The 13,460-nt window shown below is 31.2% G+C and overlaps 1 protein-coding gene across 5 annotated transcripts in view; it reads left to right on the top strand.

Moving 5' to 3' along the window:
- The first annotated feature begins 905 nt into the window (after window positions 1–905).
- LOC129913159 (actin-binding LIM protein 2) overlaps window positions 906–13,460 on the top strand; it is a 31,570-nt gene continuing 19,015 nt past the window's right edge. For 2 of the 5 annotated variants that reach the window (XM_055991701.1, XM_055991703.1), the window contains exon 1: window positions 910–1,215. In XM_055991701.1, coding sequence (XP_055847676.1) covers window positions 1,212–1,215 — 4 coding nt within the window. In that variant the 5' untranslated portion in view covers window positions 910–1,211. Of the gene's footprint in view, window positions 1,216–13,460 lie in introns of all 5 variants that reach the window. The other 3 variants (XM_055991702.1, XM_055991704.1, XM_055991705.1) reach the window with 2 other exon arrangements.

A 13,460-nucleotide genomic window follows, 5' to 3' on the forward strand; every position in this document is an offset into this window, starting at 1 on the left:
TTATCTTTTTTATTAATAAATATTCATTACTTTCAGAAAAGGCTGAAAAAGAAAACTAGATGAACTTTTTTTTTATGTAATTTTGGCCTCCTTGCTTGGGCTCCATTTTTTAACTTTTACAACCAAAATAAAAATATATGAAGGTATGTAGGTATTTTGTAGTTATACTTTTGTGCAAAAAATGTCACTTCAATTATGTCATTTTGACAACAAATGTAATAGATTTGGTAATAGAAGCACAATTAGTTAAACGCGTGTTTATTTTGATTATTAGTATACACCCAATTTAACGCGACGGTAAAATTAAGCCCGACGATACTTAAACGTGTGTTTAGCGATTCATTATTGGTAAGGCCCTTTATATACAAACCTCGAGGAGATAGGAATGTGTAGTTGTTGTACTAGATTTCTACTCACGAGTAAACTACCACCTCTAATGGAGCAGGGCTAACGAGAATCAAATGAGTGAAAAGCTATTCGTTTCACCTATTCACAGAACTCCTGGATTTATAAAAATGATCCCATACAAATTATCGATAACTTGTAAGGGAATTTTAGCTCCCATACAAATAATCTAAAAATTTTATCTGAGCTAAAATGGATCACATACAAATTATCGATAACTTCTATGGGAATTTTATCTCGGCTAAAATTTAGCTCGAACTGCGTATACCAGGCTATAAGAACTAAAAATTCTGACAAAAATGTTGTAATTTTCCCTCATGTAAATTTAAAAAAAAATCATTCCTCCAAACTTTGCTCATCTACCCTATAAATTTTCATAAATGTCAAAAAATCCAACAACCAACCCCATCCAACTTCACCCAAGTAAAAAAAAAATGGTCGTTCTTCAAACCAACTGCTCAATGCAAACCCACTCTTCTGCCACAAAAATGAAGTAATCACTTTTGATTGTGTGCGACTGTGCGTGTAAAATAAAATTTTCAGTTGCTCCCGTGTATGAAGTGAAAAGTTGTGTGTCTCTCGCGTTTTTTTTTTTGTAATAGTTCTTTTCCAATTTCAATTCAATTTTCTGCTGAAAAATATACATAAATTATTAATAATAATTATGCTAAACATCAGTTAAAATTGTGTGCAAGTGTTATCAAGTGTTTTTAAGTGAAAAATTCTTTAAAACAAATTGCCTCAAAGAGGATTGAAAATTCTACTCAAAAAAAAAATATAGAATAGAAAAAAAAAAAACTAACACAATGGGTAAGTAACTGCTGCAGAAGTTCTCAATTATATTCTCACAATCATTCACCATCACACAGCGACACCCTCCCCCCGTTTTCCATTTTTATTATTTTTTGCCTTGCCCTTCTTTTAACCACATTTCTCTCCTCTCTCCAGCCAACAAGCTAGCCAACTCTAATATGGGAAAAATTATAAAAAATTGTAGAAAAAAAAAGTCCACTCCCTTATTTTCCCCAAAATTGGACGGACTTTTCCTCATTCTTTTCAATTAGACATAATACAAAACGAAAAGAAAATTCTTGAGAAATGTTTTTTAATGTTGGCAATCGTCGCTCGCATCTTTTGAATTGTGGTTTAGAGAAGATAGACCCAAACCCACAAAATTCAGGCCACGGGGCCATAAGTTCAGGTCTCTTTAAGGTCATTCTAATTGGTTCGGCAGGAAGTCTCTGTATTTTATGTTTCTTCCCAATTGGGAACCCTCAAAGACAGATTCTTCTAGGTTTTTTTTGTTTAAAAAAGAAAAACAAATTAATCATCTTTTTAGTTTCGGCTCGGAGGAGCACCCACGGCACAGCGATACGCGGAGCGGCAAAAGTAAACGCCGCCGACGTCGTCGTCGGTCGCTGCCGAAAAAGTTTAAAAATAGAAATGTGAACTGTGGAGAGGAATTTGTGTATATTTTTTTTTTTGTATTATTTTTGTTTCATTTGATTCACCTGTAAAATGTCTTGGAGTAAATTTTTGATAAATAAATCGAGCTTTTTCTATTGATCACGAGAGTAAAGTTTTCAAGGTGGCCCCAACTGATTAGTTAGATTATTTGCATTGAAACTGTTGTGGCAGGAAATAGTTTTAAAGGATCACTTCCGCCAAAATGAAGTTGGTTTGTTATAATTGGAATTATAGAGGAATGGAGAATCCCAAAAAGAGTCATCTCTTAGCCACCACAATCATAGAAAACACAGAAAACAAAAAAGAAGAAAAGTATAAAAAAGAAAAACATTGTCATGACTTTTTTTGGTTTGTTTCGTTGTCGTTGGCGCTGTTGTATAGTCGTCGTCGTTGTCAGTAAAAGAAGCTAGACAACGCCTCTTCTAATACTTTTCTAGTTGTTACGACATCAAACAAAAAAAAACAAACGACATAGGCAAAGTAATTCCACCTTTCCTCTATATCATTGCCCGCTCGTCCGCCGTCTCTAACAATCCATCATTGTATTAGAGTCGGGCGGACGGTCAAACAGTGGGGCAGAATGTCTTAAAACGTGACCGTTAGAACTAGGAACCTGAAATTTTGCATGTAGATATGCTTTTGAAACCCTTACTAGGTAATATCAAAAGCTATAATAATAATAGTAAAGTTTACTAGAAAACTAGCTAACCCCACCCGCTTCGCTGAGTGCATTTGAATCATTTATTTTCAAAACATGATAAGTCCAATTTTTTTCAAAATTCGTTTTTTTGACTAAATTGTTACTCTAGGGATAACCACGTCTATCTTCAAAATAATGTAGTATCTACTCCATCTATATCCGATTTTACAGCTAAGCGAAATATTTTTTTAGTATCAAAAACAGGATAAGTCCCGGACTTATCATCTTTTGAAAATAAACAACAGCTTCTTTTTGTGTAAATGCTATATTCGACTAATTATTGAAAATCTTAAGTTTAAAGCTTCTTTAAAGTTAAATAAGTAGTCCGGACATTGTATTTTAATCTGAAATACAATTTTGTGATAGACTGGAGATGAAAGCAAAATTGTGTACCCATTTTAAAAGTAATTTCACATCCGTATATTTTTAAAGTATGATAAGTCCAAAAGCGTTTTTATTTTTTATCTTTTGAACTATCGCTCCAAAAATTAAAAATGATACGGTATTATGTACCTAGGCAAAAGTTCTACAAAATATATTTTTTATAAATTTTGCTACACACATCAAAAGAAAATAGAACGTTTTTTCTTCTCCTGCAAAAATTTAAAATCATGGACTTATCATGTTTTGAAAATAATGATTCATTTATAAAAAAAATTTAACCTGTGTGAAAATATATTCAAACCGAAAAGTGAATTTATATTCATTGCAGTGAACATTTCTCAATTTATTCTAATGTTTTTTGGTTAGATCAATACCTCATATTTTCAACAATGGACTTTGCGCTTTATTTATGGTTTAAGCGAACGTAAGATGAACACAAAATCAAAAAAGCAAGTCTGACGGAATCATTTAACATCTTTGTCTTTAAATTTTCCACAAAAAATGGTAGCGTCTATTTCGAAAACGGTTGATTTTACAGAAAAATTCGTTCGTATTGTAGTTTGGCCTTCAGAATCAAGTGGCATTATTGTGTTGTCCAATAACCCTACTTAGAAAATTCTGCCGCTGATATATAGATACTTTATACCAGAAGAAGCCAGATCCAGTGCTTTTTATTTTTAAGATGTTTTACCTTTTTAGTTTTTCTCAAAAAAGTCAAAAAAGTGTACCTCCCATACAAATTTTTCAAAATTTTGCCCTAAATGTCGGTTCTTCCCCAGCATCAACAAAATTTTTTTAACTTTATATAGAGGCAGCTCTTAAAATCTACAAGTAAACTAACATAAAAGTGTTTTAAACTGCAAGAGCAAGTACGTGCGAACCCAGTCGTGCATTTTATTTGTATCAGTTTTATTTATTTGTTATTAATGTAAACTTTGCTTTGAATTAATTCATACTTTGTATTAAGAAATATTAATGCTCTTTTTTCGGCTGACGGCACATGCCAATGCTCTTTTGTGATAAACTTATAACCAAACTATGTAATTACTTCTTAAAAATATACTAGGGCTGTTTGAAAAGTTCTCGGCCCAACATAGATGGCGTTGTTTAAAAAAATTAATTTTAATTACCCAAATAGCCTAATATATATTATAATTGTATGTTAAGCTTCATTAAATGTGGTCACGTATTTTTATCAGTGCAATTTTTTGTTTGAACTTATCTTTTGCTAACAACGAAAATTTAAAAAAAAATTTATTAAAGCCGTTATTAAAATTTGGCCAAAAAGAATATGACGCCAAAAGAAATATGACATGGCAGACAGAGCGTCGAAGATGACCTCAGAAGCGGAAGGCAAAAACTTCCACCTCTTCAGAAAACGTCGATAAAGTCCATAAAATGGTTTTAGACCACCCAAGGTTAAAATTGCGAAAAATAAGCAAGACATGGGGATCTCCTCTGAGCGGGTTTACCACATTTTGACCGAAGAATTGATGTTGAAAAAACGTTCTGCAAGGTGGCTCCCGCGTTTGCTTAAAAAAGAACAAAAATTAAATCGAGTTGAAATCTCTAGAGAGAATCTAAACTCCATGAACTTCTGGAGTACCGAACCACCCCCTTATTCAGCAGATTTGGCACCATCAGACTATTACCTCTTTCCAAATTAAAAAAAAAATTGGCTGAACGCTAATTCTTCAGCAACGAGGGGGTGATTGCTGAGTCGGAGCGGTTTTTTGAAGAGTTGGAGGAATCGGCCTGTAAAAAGTGAATAGAAGCACCAGATAACAGATGAAACTAGTGTATTGGCATAAGAAGAGAATTTGTAGAAAGGGATTAAAAAAAAGTTTTAAAATTTATTGCGTTTTATTGGTCAGACCGAGAACTTTTCAAACTGCCCTCGTAAATAAAAAATCACACTTACTACTGGTAAAGTTTATTAGTTCGTTGAACTTTTTAAAAAATACAATGTACAAATTTTTAACAATTTTTCTGTTACATGTTTTGAGGTTCTTGCAAATTTACAACATTATTTTAAATATATGTATGCTTGTGAAATTTAATAATAATTTCAATTAGTTTTTAACTTTAATTAAGTTTATTTTAAAAATTATTAAATTTTGATTCGTTTTTCAAATCATTTGGCAAGCTGTTGAAGAGATTGAGTTCTGCATACATCAAAGAGTTCATGGTACTGCTTATGTTGAACCGGATTGGTCTTATGTGTTGATTGCTTCTGAGATAATATGGCTGTACTTCAGAAACCTAAATAATGTTTTCTTCTAAGTATAAAGGCACCATTTCGCTTTTCATTTTTTATTTAAATATCATTGTATTGTAAGTTATTAGATGGTCAACATTAATCCATCTTAACGCCTCTAACATTTGTTGTATTAGCAATTTTTGAACATTGCAATGATCTTCGAAGCCTATATATGTTTCTACTATAACTCCTAAGTACTTAATGGTCTTAAAACATTCAATTTAGCAATTTTTTATGTACACTGAGATGGGGTCACAAACTTTTTACTTCATACACTTAGAGCGGAATTCAGAGTCGTCACTCAAGTAAACATTTTACTCAAGTGAACATTTGCTCTACAGCTACTCTTAAAGTTAAGAAAACCTTAGGGTTTTAGGTAACGTGTCATCAGCAAATAACACAAGTTTACAGTATTTCAGAGCACATTTTTTAACATCGTTTGTTTATAACAAGAACAAAAAGTACCTAATAGAACACCTTGTGGGACACCTAATTCAACACCTTAAGAGTCCGACATCGTATCACCAAACCTTGTCTTTTGGCTCCTTCCACTCAAATATGATTGAAACCACTTTAATTCAGTCTCTTTTATTCCATAACATAAATTCAATAATAATATTTTTCTTTCAATTGTTTCGAAAGCTCGTTTGAAGTCAAGGAACACAGCAATTATCCCATCCCCTTTATCGATTTGTTTCCTATATTCAAAGGTTAAGTAATTTAACGCTGTTTCACTTCGAAAACAGACTGTTCATTAGGGTGTCCGTTATTTCCCAAAGTGATGTTTTCGGGGGAGACACCCCCCAGATCGAAAGTTTAGGGCCTAAATAAGGGGAAATTAGCAAAAAAAATTTTTTGGAGGTCATTAACCCGTGCCTCTAAGGTCATACTTTCCCCATACAAATTTGTATGGGAAATTTTTAACTCATACATACAATTTTTTTTCTCTCAAGTTAAATCATCTATTTTTAAAATGTTTGTTAATTCTGGTTGGAAAATAGTTCCTTTAAAAGATTACATTCAAAATTTCCCGTTAAAAATTTTTTTATATTTTATTTCGGTTTTTGAAATTATTAGCTGTTTTCGTAGTTTTTGCTTTCACCTATCACATAATTTTAAATGCAGTTTTATTGGTTTTTAATTCTTTTCAAATATTGCATTCAAAAATTTGTGTATAAATCAAAAATTTTAATTTTTTTAAATTTCTATTTGAAATTTTTGCCGTTTTTATACGTTTAAATTTATTTTTTTCGAACTACAAAAGATATGTTTACAATATTTTTATTGAATTTTGTTTAAAAATTATTCACCTACAAAATGACATCAAAAAAGTTGCAAACAAGAAAGGGTAAAGTATTTAATAATATTTATTTAATATAAAAACGGCAAAAATTTCAAATAGAAATTTAAAAAAATTAAAATTTTTGATTTATACACAAATTTTTGAATGCAATATTTGAAAAGAATTAAAAACCAATAAAACTGCATTTAAAATTATGCGATAGGTGAAAGCAAAAACTAAGAAAACAGCTAATAATTTCAAAAACCGAAATAAAATATAAAAAAAATTTTTAACGGGAAATTTTGAATGTAATCTTCTAAAGGAACTATTTTCCAACCAGAATTAACAAACATTTTAAAAATAGATGATTTAACTTGAGAGAAAAAAAATTTTATGTATGAGTTAAAAATTTCCCATACAAATTTGTATGGGGAAAGTATGACCTTAGAGGCACGGGTTAATGACCTCCAAAAAATTTTTTTTTGCTAATTTCCCCTTATTTAGGCCCTAAACTTTCGATCTGGGGGGTGTCACCCCCGAAAACATCACTTTGGGAAATAACGGACACCCTACTGTTCATCAACAAACAAATTATTGTTTTCAATGTACTCTGTAAGCTGTTTACTAACTACACGCTCTCAAACTTTTTCAAACATTGGTAACATATTGATATAATGGCCACGCCCACTTTAACGCCCACTTAAACTCATATTATTTGGGAATTTATACAAATTTCGATATTTTTCAGATTGAAAGGTTATGTTACGGGTCCTATAAAAAAAAATAAATAATATTTTTATAAAGAATGGATATTCCTTCATTAGAAAATATTAAAAAATCAAGCATTTTTGTAATTTAATTTTTTTTTAATTATTGCCAGCTTTTGGGTCGTCTTGCCCCATTGTTGGACGGTCGGTTAGTTAATTTATAATTGCTTTGCTATTGCTATTGCTTGTTGGCTTGCTAGGCTAGTGCTAGTGCCATGCCACAAAGCCAATGGTACTTAATTCTATTTACTTGTGTTTTTTTTTTTTAATTTTTTTTCTGTCGTCTTTAATTTGCTTTCTTTACTAGCACCACAACTGTGCTGTGCTCTTGCCTGCTGTTGTTGTTTTGTCGTGTGTGGGAACTCAGAAGTACCTATTTCATTTGTTTTTTTTTTTTTTTTTTTTTGTTTCTAAAAAGTTTGCAACAAGCGCTTTCGAGAAACACCTTTTCTTAGTGTTATTCGCGTGAATTTGTTATCTTTTTTTTTGCTGTTTTCTGTTATCAATCATTGTTTTTTTTTTCCTTAGCCAAAGACAAATAGAGTTGAGATTGTAGATATTATTATGTGTGTCTTTGGGTTTTATAATTGATTTCCACTGTGATTTTTTTTTTGTTTAACCAATAAGAAAAGTCAACGTAAAGGAAGGTACTTACTCTTTTTTATTTTATTGTTGTTATTTAAATTTTATTCTTTTAAATGCAATAAGCTTTTCATTTAAGTTTCATACAGACAGACACAATCTATGACAATTTATTAAAATGACACCCAATTTGATATTCAATTACCTTGGCGCCAGTTTTATGCAAGTCTGTCTATCTTCTATCTCTTTATTCAAACTTTTAACCCTTTCGAACCCAAGCTATGAAAATCAATATAAAAAAATGTTTTTTCGGTATTATCGGGTCAAAAAAATCACAACTAAGAATTATGAACAGCAAAAAGTTATTTTCAAAAATAATAAATAGCAAAACTAGTGTGTTATTCTCATGTTACATGTAAGTAAAGTGCACAGCTTATGACCACCAAAAAAAGTCGGAGAACTGAGAAAATAAATTTTTATGAAACTATAATGTATGCTACTTCTTCTAAGCAAAAAAACAAAACACTTTCTGCATTAACATTTTTTATATCTTTTTTCAAAATTATGACCATATATAAAAAAAAATTTTTTTGCAAAAAAAAAATGTGAATTTCAGTCTCTTTTTCGATTAAAAAAATATTAAAGGTATGATATTTGATTAACTTTTTGTAATAATCCAGTAACTAGGCATTATTATCTTTCAATTAAGCCATCGAAACCTTAAAAATTGTTTAATTTAATATTTTTTACGAATTTTTAAAAAAAATGTTACATGAGAGTAACGCTGGGTCCGAAAGGGTTAATTACAATTTGTATACTATTTACTATAACTATTGAATGAATCTAAAATTTGTGGATTCTTAGTAAAACCATTCGGTGACCTCTTGAACGAGATCCAGAAGAAAGTCTAGACTTCCGTCTCGAAATTGTTTTCCTTTTTTTTTGGAAACGATGGCGGTAAGGAATGCCTTTGTAAGCACTAGCAGGATGGTGTATAATTGAATGCTAGTCGCACCGGAAGTCTTAAAGTGTCTAACTTAATGACTTTAGTCTGTGATTGAAGAGAGTTGTTGAAGAGCTCTTAAACCGGACGCTGATTAAGGTTCATAAAATGCGTGCACTAAAATGTTAAAAATGTAACAAAACACCTGCATTAAAAGAGGTGGAATTAAGTCGGATTTACTTATGCATAAATAAGAAACATGTTATTATCATTGTTCATTTTGTCTACTATAGTGATTTTAATTTGGGTAAGAAATCTAGATTTAAATTTTACTGCCATCGTAGAGTAATAAAAATAATTAAAGTATTTTTAGTTAAGACTGTTAAATAAAATGCCAGTTTCTAAAAAAATACTGCCTGATTTCGAAAAATCGACAAAGTCTCCAATACCATCTTCTCGAGTTTATGATATACATTATTTGCCTTTCAAATTTGGCAAAAGATACACTTTGTCACATAATTAAAAAGCTTTGAAGCCAAGAACACATCTTAAAAACAATGGCTAGACAGGTTGGTTTCATCTTATAAAAAAAGGACTAGCCTCTAAAAAGACGTTAGTTGGACCGGCTGGCGAATAAAATAACTGTCTTATGAAATGAAGTAACCTAAGATTTAATTTAATAACCTCAACAATAAGGAAAAGGTTCTTTGGGGGCTTAAAGAAACTACATTATTTGGCAGCAAAGAGAAGAGTGTAGAAAACTATTTAATATTAATACAAAATACCGGACTCTTACTCTAAAGACTTCCTAAAAAAATATTAAAAAAAAAGAACTTGAGAAAATCTAAAAATCTTCTTGAAAAAAGAATCTTCCAAAGCGTCAAAATTTAGAAAAATTCTTTCAACCTTTATACATATTAGTGCCTAGCTATATACCTACATAGCGGGCATAGCTTAAAGATAAATTGTTGCTAAGAATTGTTCAATCTATGTGTTTTTCTTTTTTGGCATTGCTATCCGGATCCGCAGTTGGCGTTTACATGCGTTACAAAAACAACACGCGGCTGCCGATAGGAATAGAAGCTAAACTAGGCTGCAGATAGAATTTAGAAGAAGTGTATGACTTAACGTTTTCCTTTCTTTTGGTGCGTGCATATAAATTTTTGTACAATGTTGATAGTTGGGAAATCCTACTGCGGATAGATTTGTCAAAAAAAAAAAAAACCGCCTATTAATAAATAGACTCGCAGTCATATTGGAAGTTATTCGCACCAATTTTTCAATCGATTGTTATACCCTTGGTATCACATGCGTCCAGCTTTATCAGCTTGGAGCAGCAGTAATAGAAAGTGCATCGTTGCCAGTTGTATCTTTTTTATCAGAGGCCCAAGAATACAGGTATAAGGACTACAACCCACTACTCTAGGAAGTTTTCCCTGTTATCACCGAATGAGGATACATTACATATTTCATATTAGCCTTGTATCATTCGATACATTTATAAACCAATCAATTCCTGAACCAAAATAAAAACACCTTCCTTTGAGTGGAAAAGCTCTTGAATTAATTAAATAATCTATAAATATACTTAATTACATTATGTAAACCTCTATTTTAGTTCTGCCTTCATATACTCATTAGCAACCTGATCAAATTCGTAATGCTTAAATTCTTTAGGAAGCACTTTTTCCGCTCGGAAATTTGTGAAGTAAACTTCTCAAAACAAAGAAGGGCCCACCTAAGATTTATTTTGAAGTTTGCTTAAAATTTACTTCATTGGTTAACACTGTCAAAGTGAATTAATGAATTGTAATGAAAAAGCCTGCATCATAAGGTTGACCTTGCTATAAAAAAGTGGATTGTTTAATAACAATATTTGAAGCCGAAGATTGCCAGGATGGAAGAGGTTATAATGTAGGGCGCTGTAATGGTGTATATTTACAGTTCCTTGGCTTTAAAAATCGCTACAAGCTCCAAGAAAGAGATATTCCTGCTTTTTCTTAGTCTATTTATATCATAATTTTGTTATTTTATAGTTTTTCTATTCAAGTGTTTATATTCTGTTCATAACTTGACCAAAGCGCCAATCGCGCCTTGTTTCGTTTCAAGTGGTGTGGAGTGTAAATAGTTTTCATCATTATTTATTAGTATTTTTAATTATTTTTTTTTTCTTTTTTCAAGAGCCTCCATTCTTCTAAATATATTGTGAATTTTATTATTTATGTTTCGTGGTGATACTATGGATTTCTATAACCACGCGATTATATTTAAGAAATTTATTTATTTCTTCCAGATAAATTTTATATCCGCTGTAGCATCGAATATTTGCAAATTAACCTTTAATGCTCAACAATGTGTGTATTTATAGCTGCAAGCATTAAAACAATGCATGCAAAATCTAAATCTAGGTCGATAGAATATATAGAAATGATTCATAATCAGTTATAAGTATATTTAAAACAAAAACAAAATAAAAACTCCATTCCAAAAATATAAAAGGAACAATCCATTATAAATTAGTTTCCCTTTTAGTTTGCTATTAGTTGAGTAAACAACAAAATCGCAAAATCCAATAATTCTAAAGCGATTATTCTATCATTAATATTGTAATGACCCGAAAAGCTTTTCTCTTTTGTTTATATTTTGCTGCCTGAATCAATTAGGACAAATCTCACAACTTTTTTATTCAGCTGTATTTTACTGGGATTATCACTTAGATAGTCCGACGTGCAATGTATTTTAATTAATTTTGTTTTATGGGTGAAATATTATATGACATCATCATCATCTCACAGTTATTCATACAAAGCTGATGGATGATAGAACATTATAAAGTAGATTAAGATGTTTTCTAGTTCAAAAGAACAACTACTCTAAGAAAAAAAAAATAATAATTAAGTAATTGGTTAGTTTTCTCTTTCATTTGCATTATTTAAGAAAATAGAATAATTTCTGTTGCTTCCATTCCCAACAATTATTCTGTAATTATTCATATCTACTGAAAAAATGAGAGTCTCATTTGTTTTGTTCATAATATTGTTGTCTGAAGTCAATAGCCTCAATCCTTCTCCATCTATCGGACAAGGATTATATTTCTAATATGCAACTTGTTACTTCTCATTTATTTATTGTGTGAGTCATTAAAACTGCAACTAGACTATTAAAGATACATGAACAGAATCATAGAGCACTCAATTAATCAGCCATGTTTTCGCTTTCATTTGCATTAGATACATGGCGCTAATTCCTATGCAATTCAAATTAATTAATCTTAAAATCTTACTGAATGAAAACATTGTTGAAAAAAAAAAACTTTCTATTTTAATTGCACTTGGTGTCTGAAATGAATAGGAAATAGATTTACTATGTTGAACATGATGATATTTCTTATTCTTCTTATTTCTATTTCTTGGAACATATGTAATGTAAGTATTATATGATATTGGAGGAATACATGGCGGCAATAGCGACTTGATCAATCATTTTGATGATCTGAAGACACGACCGCCAAGTTCCTTTGTGTGTATTAAGGTGTGAAAATCGAGAGCTTGAGATGATGACATTTTGCCCCGCTGCGCAAAGTCGATCAACCTGAGTCCATTGCCAGAAGTGTTTCCGTTCATGCTATACTTTCCGACCGTCGAACCAAAGATGTTCCGATCTTGACATGTGTCACTCATCTAGAAGATCTTAGAATACTTCCTTGGTTTGGTCAACCATTTTCATCGCACCCAAACAACTGCTGTTTCTGTTCCTTCAAGCAAGTTCCCCAGGAGATACTTTTTAATATTCCTTATGCCTTCGCCATCCCATTGCTAACTTGGATGATTCAATTGTCAAGTCAGCTATATACCTATACCGGATATCCACTTATTCTTCAGCTTGGCATGGTGTTTTTAAGATAAATTACTAACATTCCTCATGCAGATCCAAAATTCATTGTCCAATTTTCATTTGTCTTCAAAATAAGACCTTCCATATCCGAGGCTTATAGTTGGTTAATAACTAGCAATTTACTCCTACGTTGGCCAGTTACCTCAGCGGGCCCTTTAATAACTCCAAGGACGAGGGTAATGAGTAACACATACATAAACATGTTCAGAAAGTAGTTCGGCCTAACTGGAACTGTAGACGCTACTGTTGATCCTAAAAAAGAATTTTCCGCTACAATAATTTTTTGAACTCAATAAAATTTTAAATATTTGGCCATAAAATAGAGTAAATTTAAAAGATTGTTATAAACAACCCGAAAAAATTCCAATGATTGGCTTCAATGATGAAAATCAATGATAACTATAACTGGTCCTTTTTTTTAATTTTGGAATTAAAAAGAGTAAACTGATCCGAATAAATTAGCCATTAGATTAATTAATATAAAGATCTAACAATGTATTTTTTTTTATCAATGAACGATGTTTTAGAACTTTTGTTCTTTATGAACATAAAAGTAAACAGAAATGATATAATAGCTGGGTTTTTTCTACAACTCAGTAGTTATTCAATTACACCGGCACACAAAATAAAAAAAGTGTCATGTACCAGGAACCAGACCTATCTTTCTATATGTTTTCGGGCACGCTGAATCCGAATTTCAAGTCCGTTTGACCCTGTCACCCTCCAGTTTTGAGTAAAATGCAAAAAACTCAAAAAAAAGCAAGTTTTTTGCCTTT

Source organism: Episyrphus balteatus, chromosome 3 (assembly GCF_945859705.1).
Source record: "Episyrphus balteatus chromosome 3, idEpiBalt1.1, whole genome shotgun sequence".
Lineage (NCBI taxonomy): Eukaryota > Metazoa > Arthropoda > Insecta > Diptera > Syrphidae > Episyrphus > Episyrphus balteatus.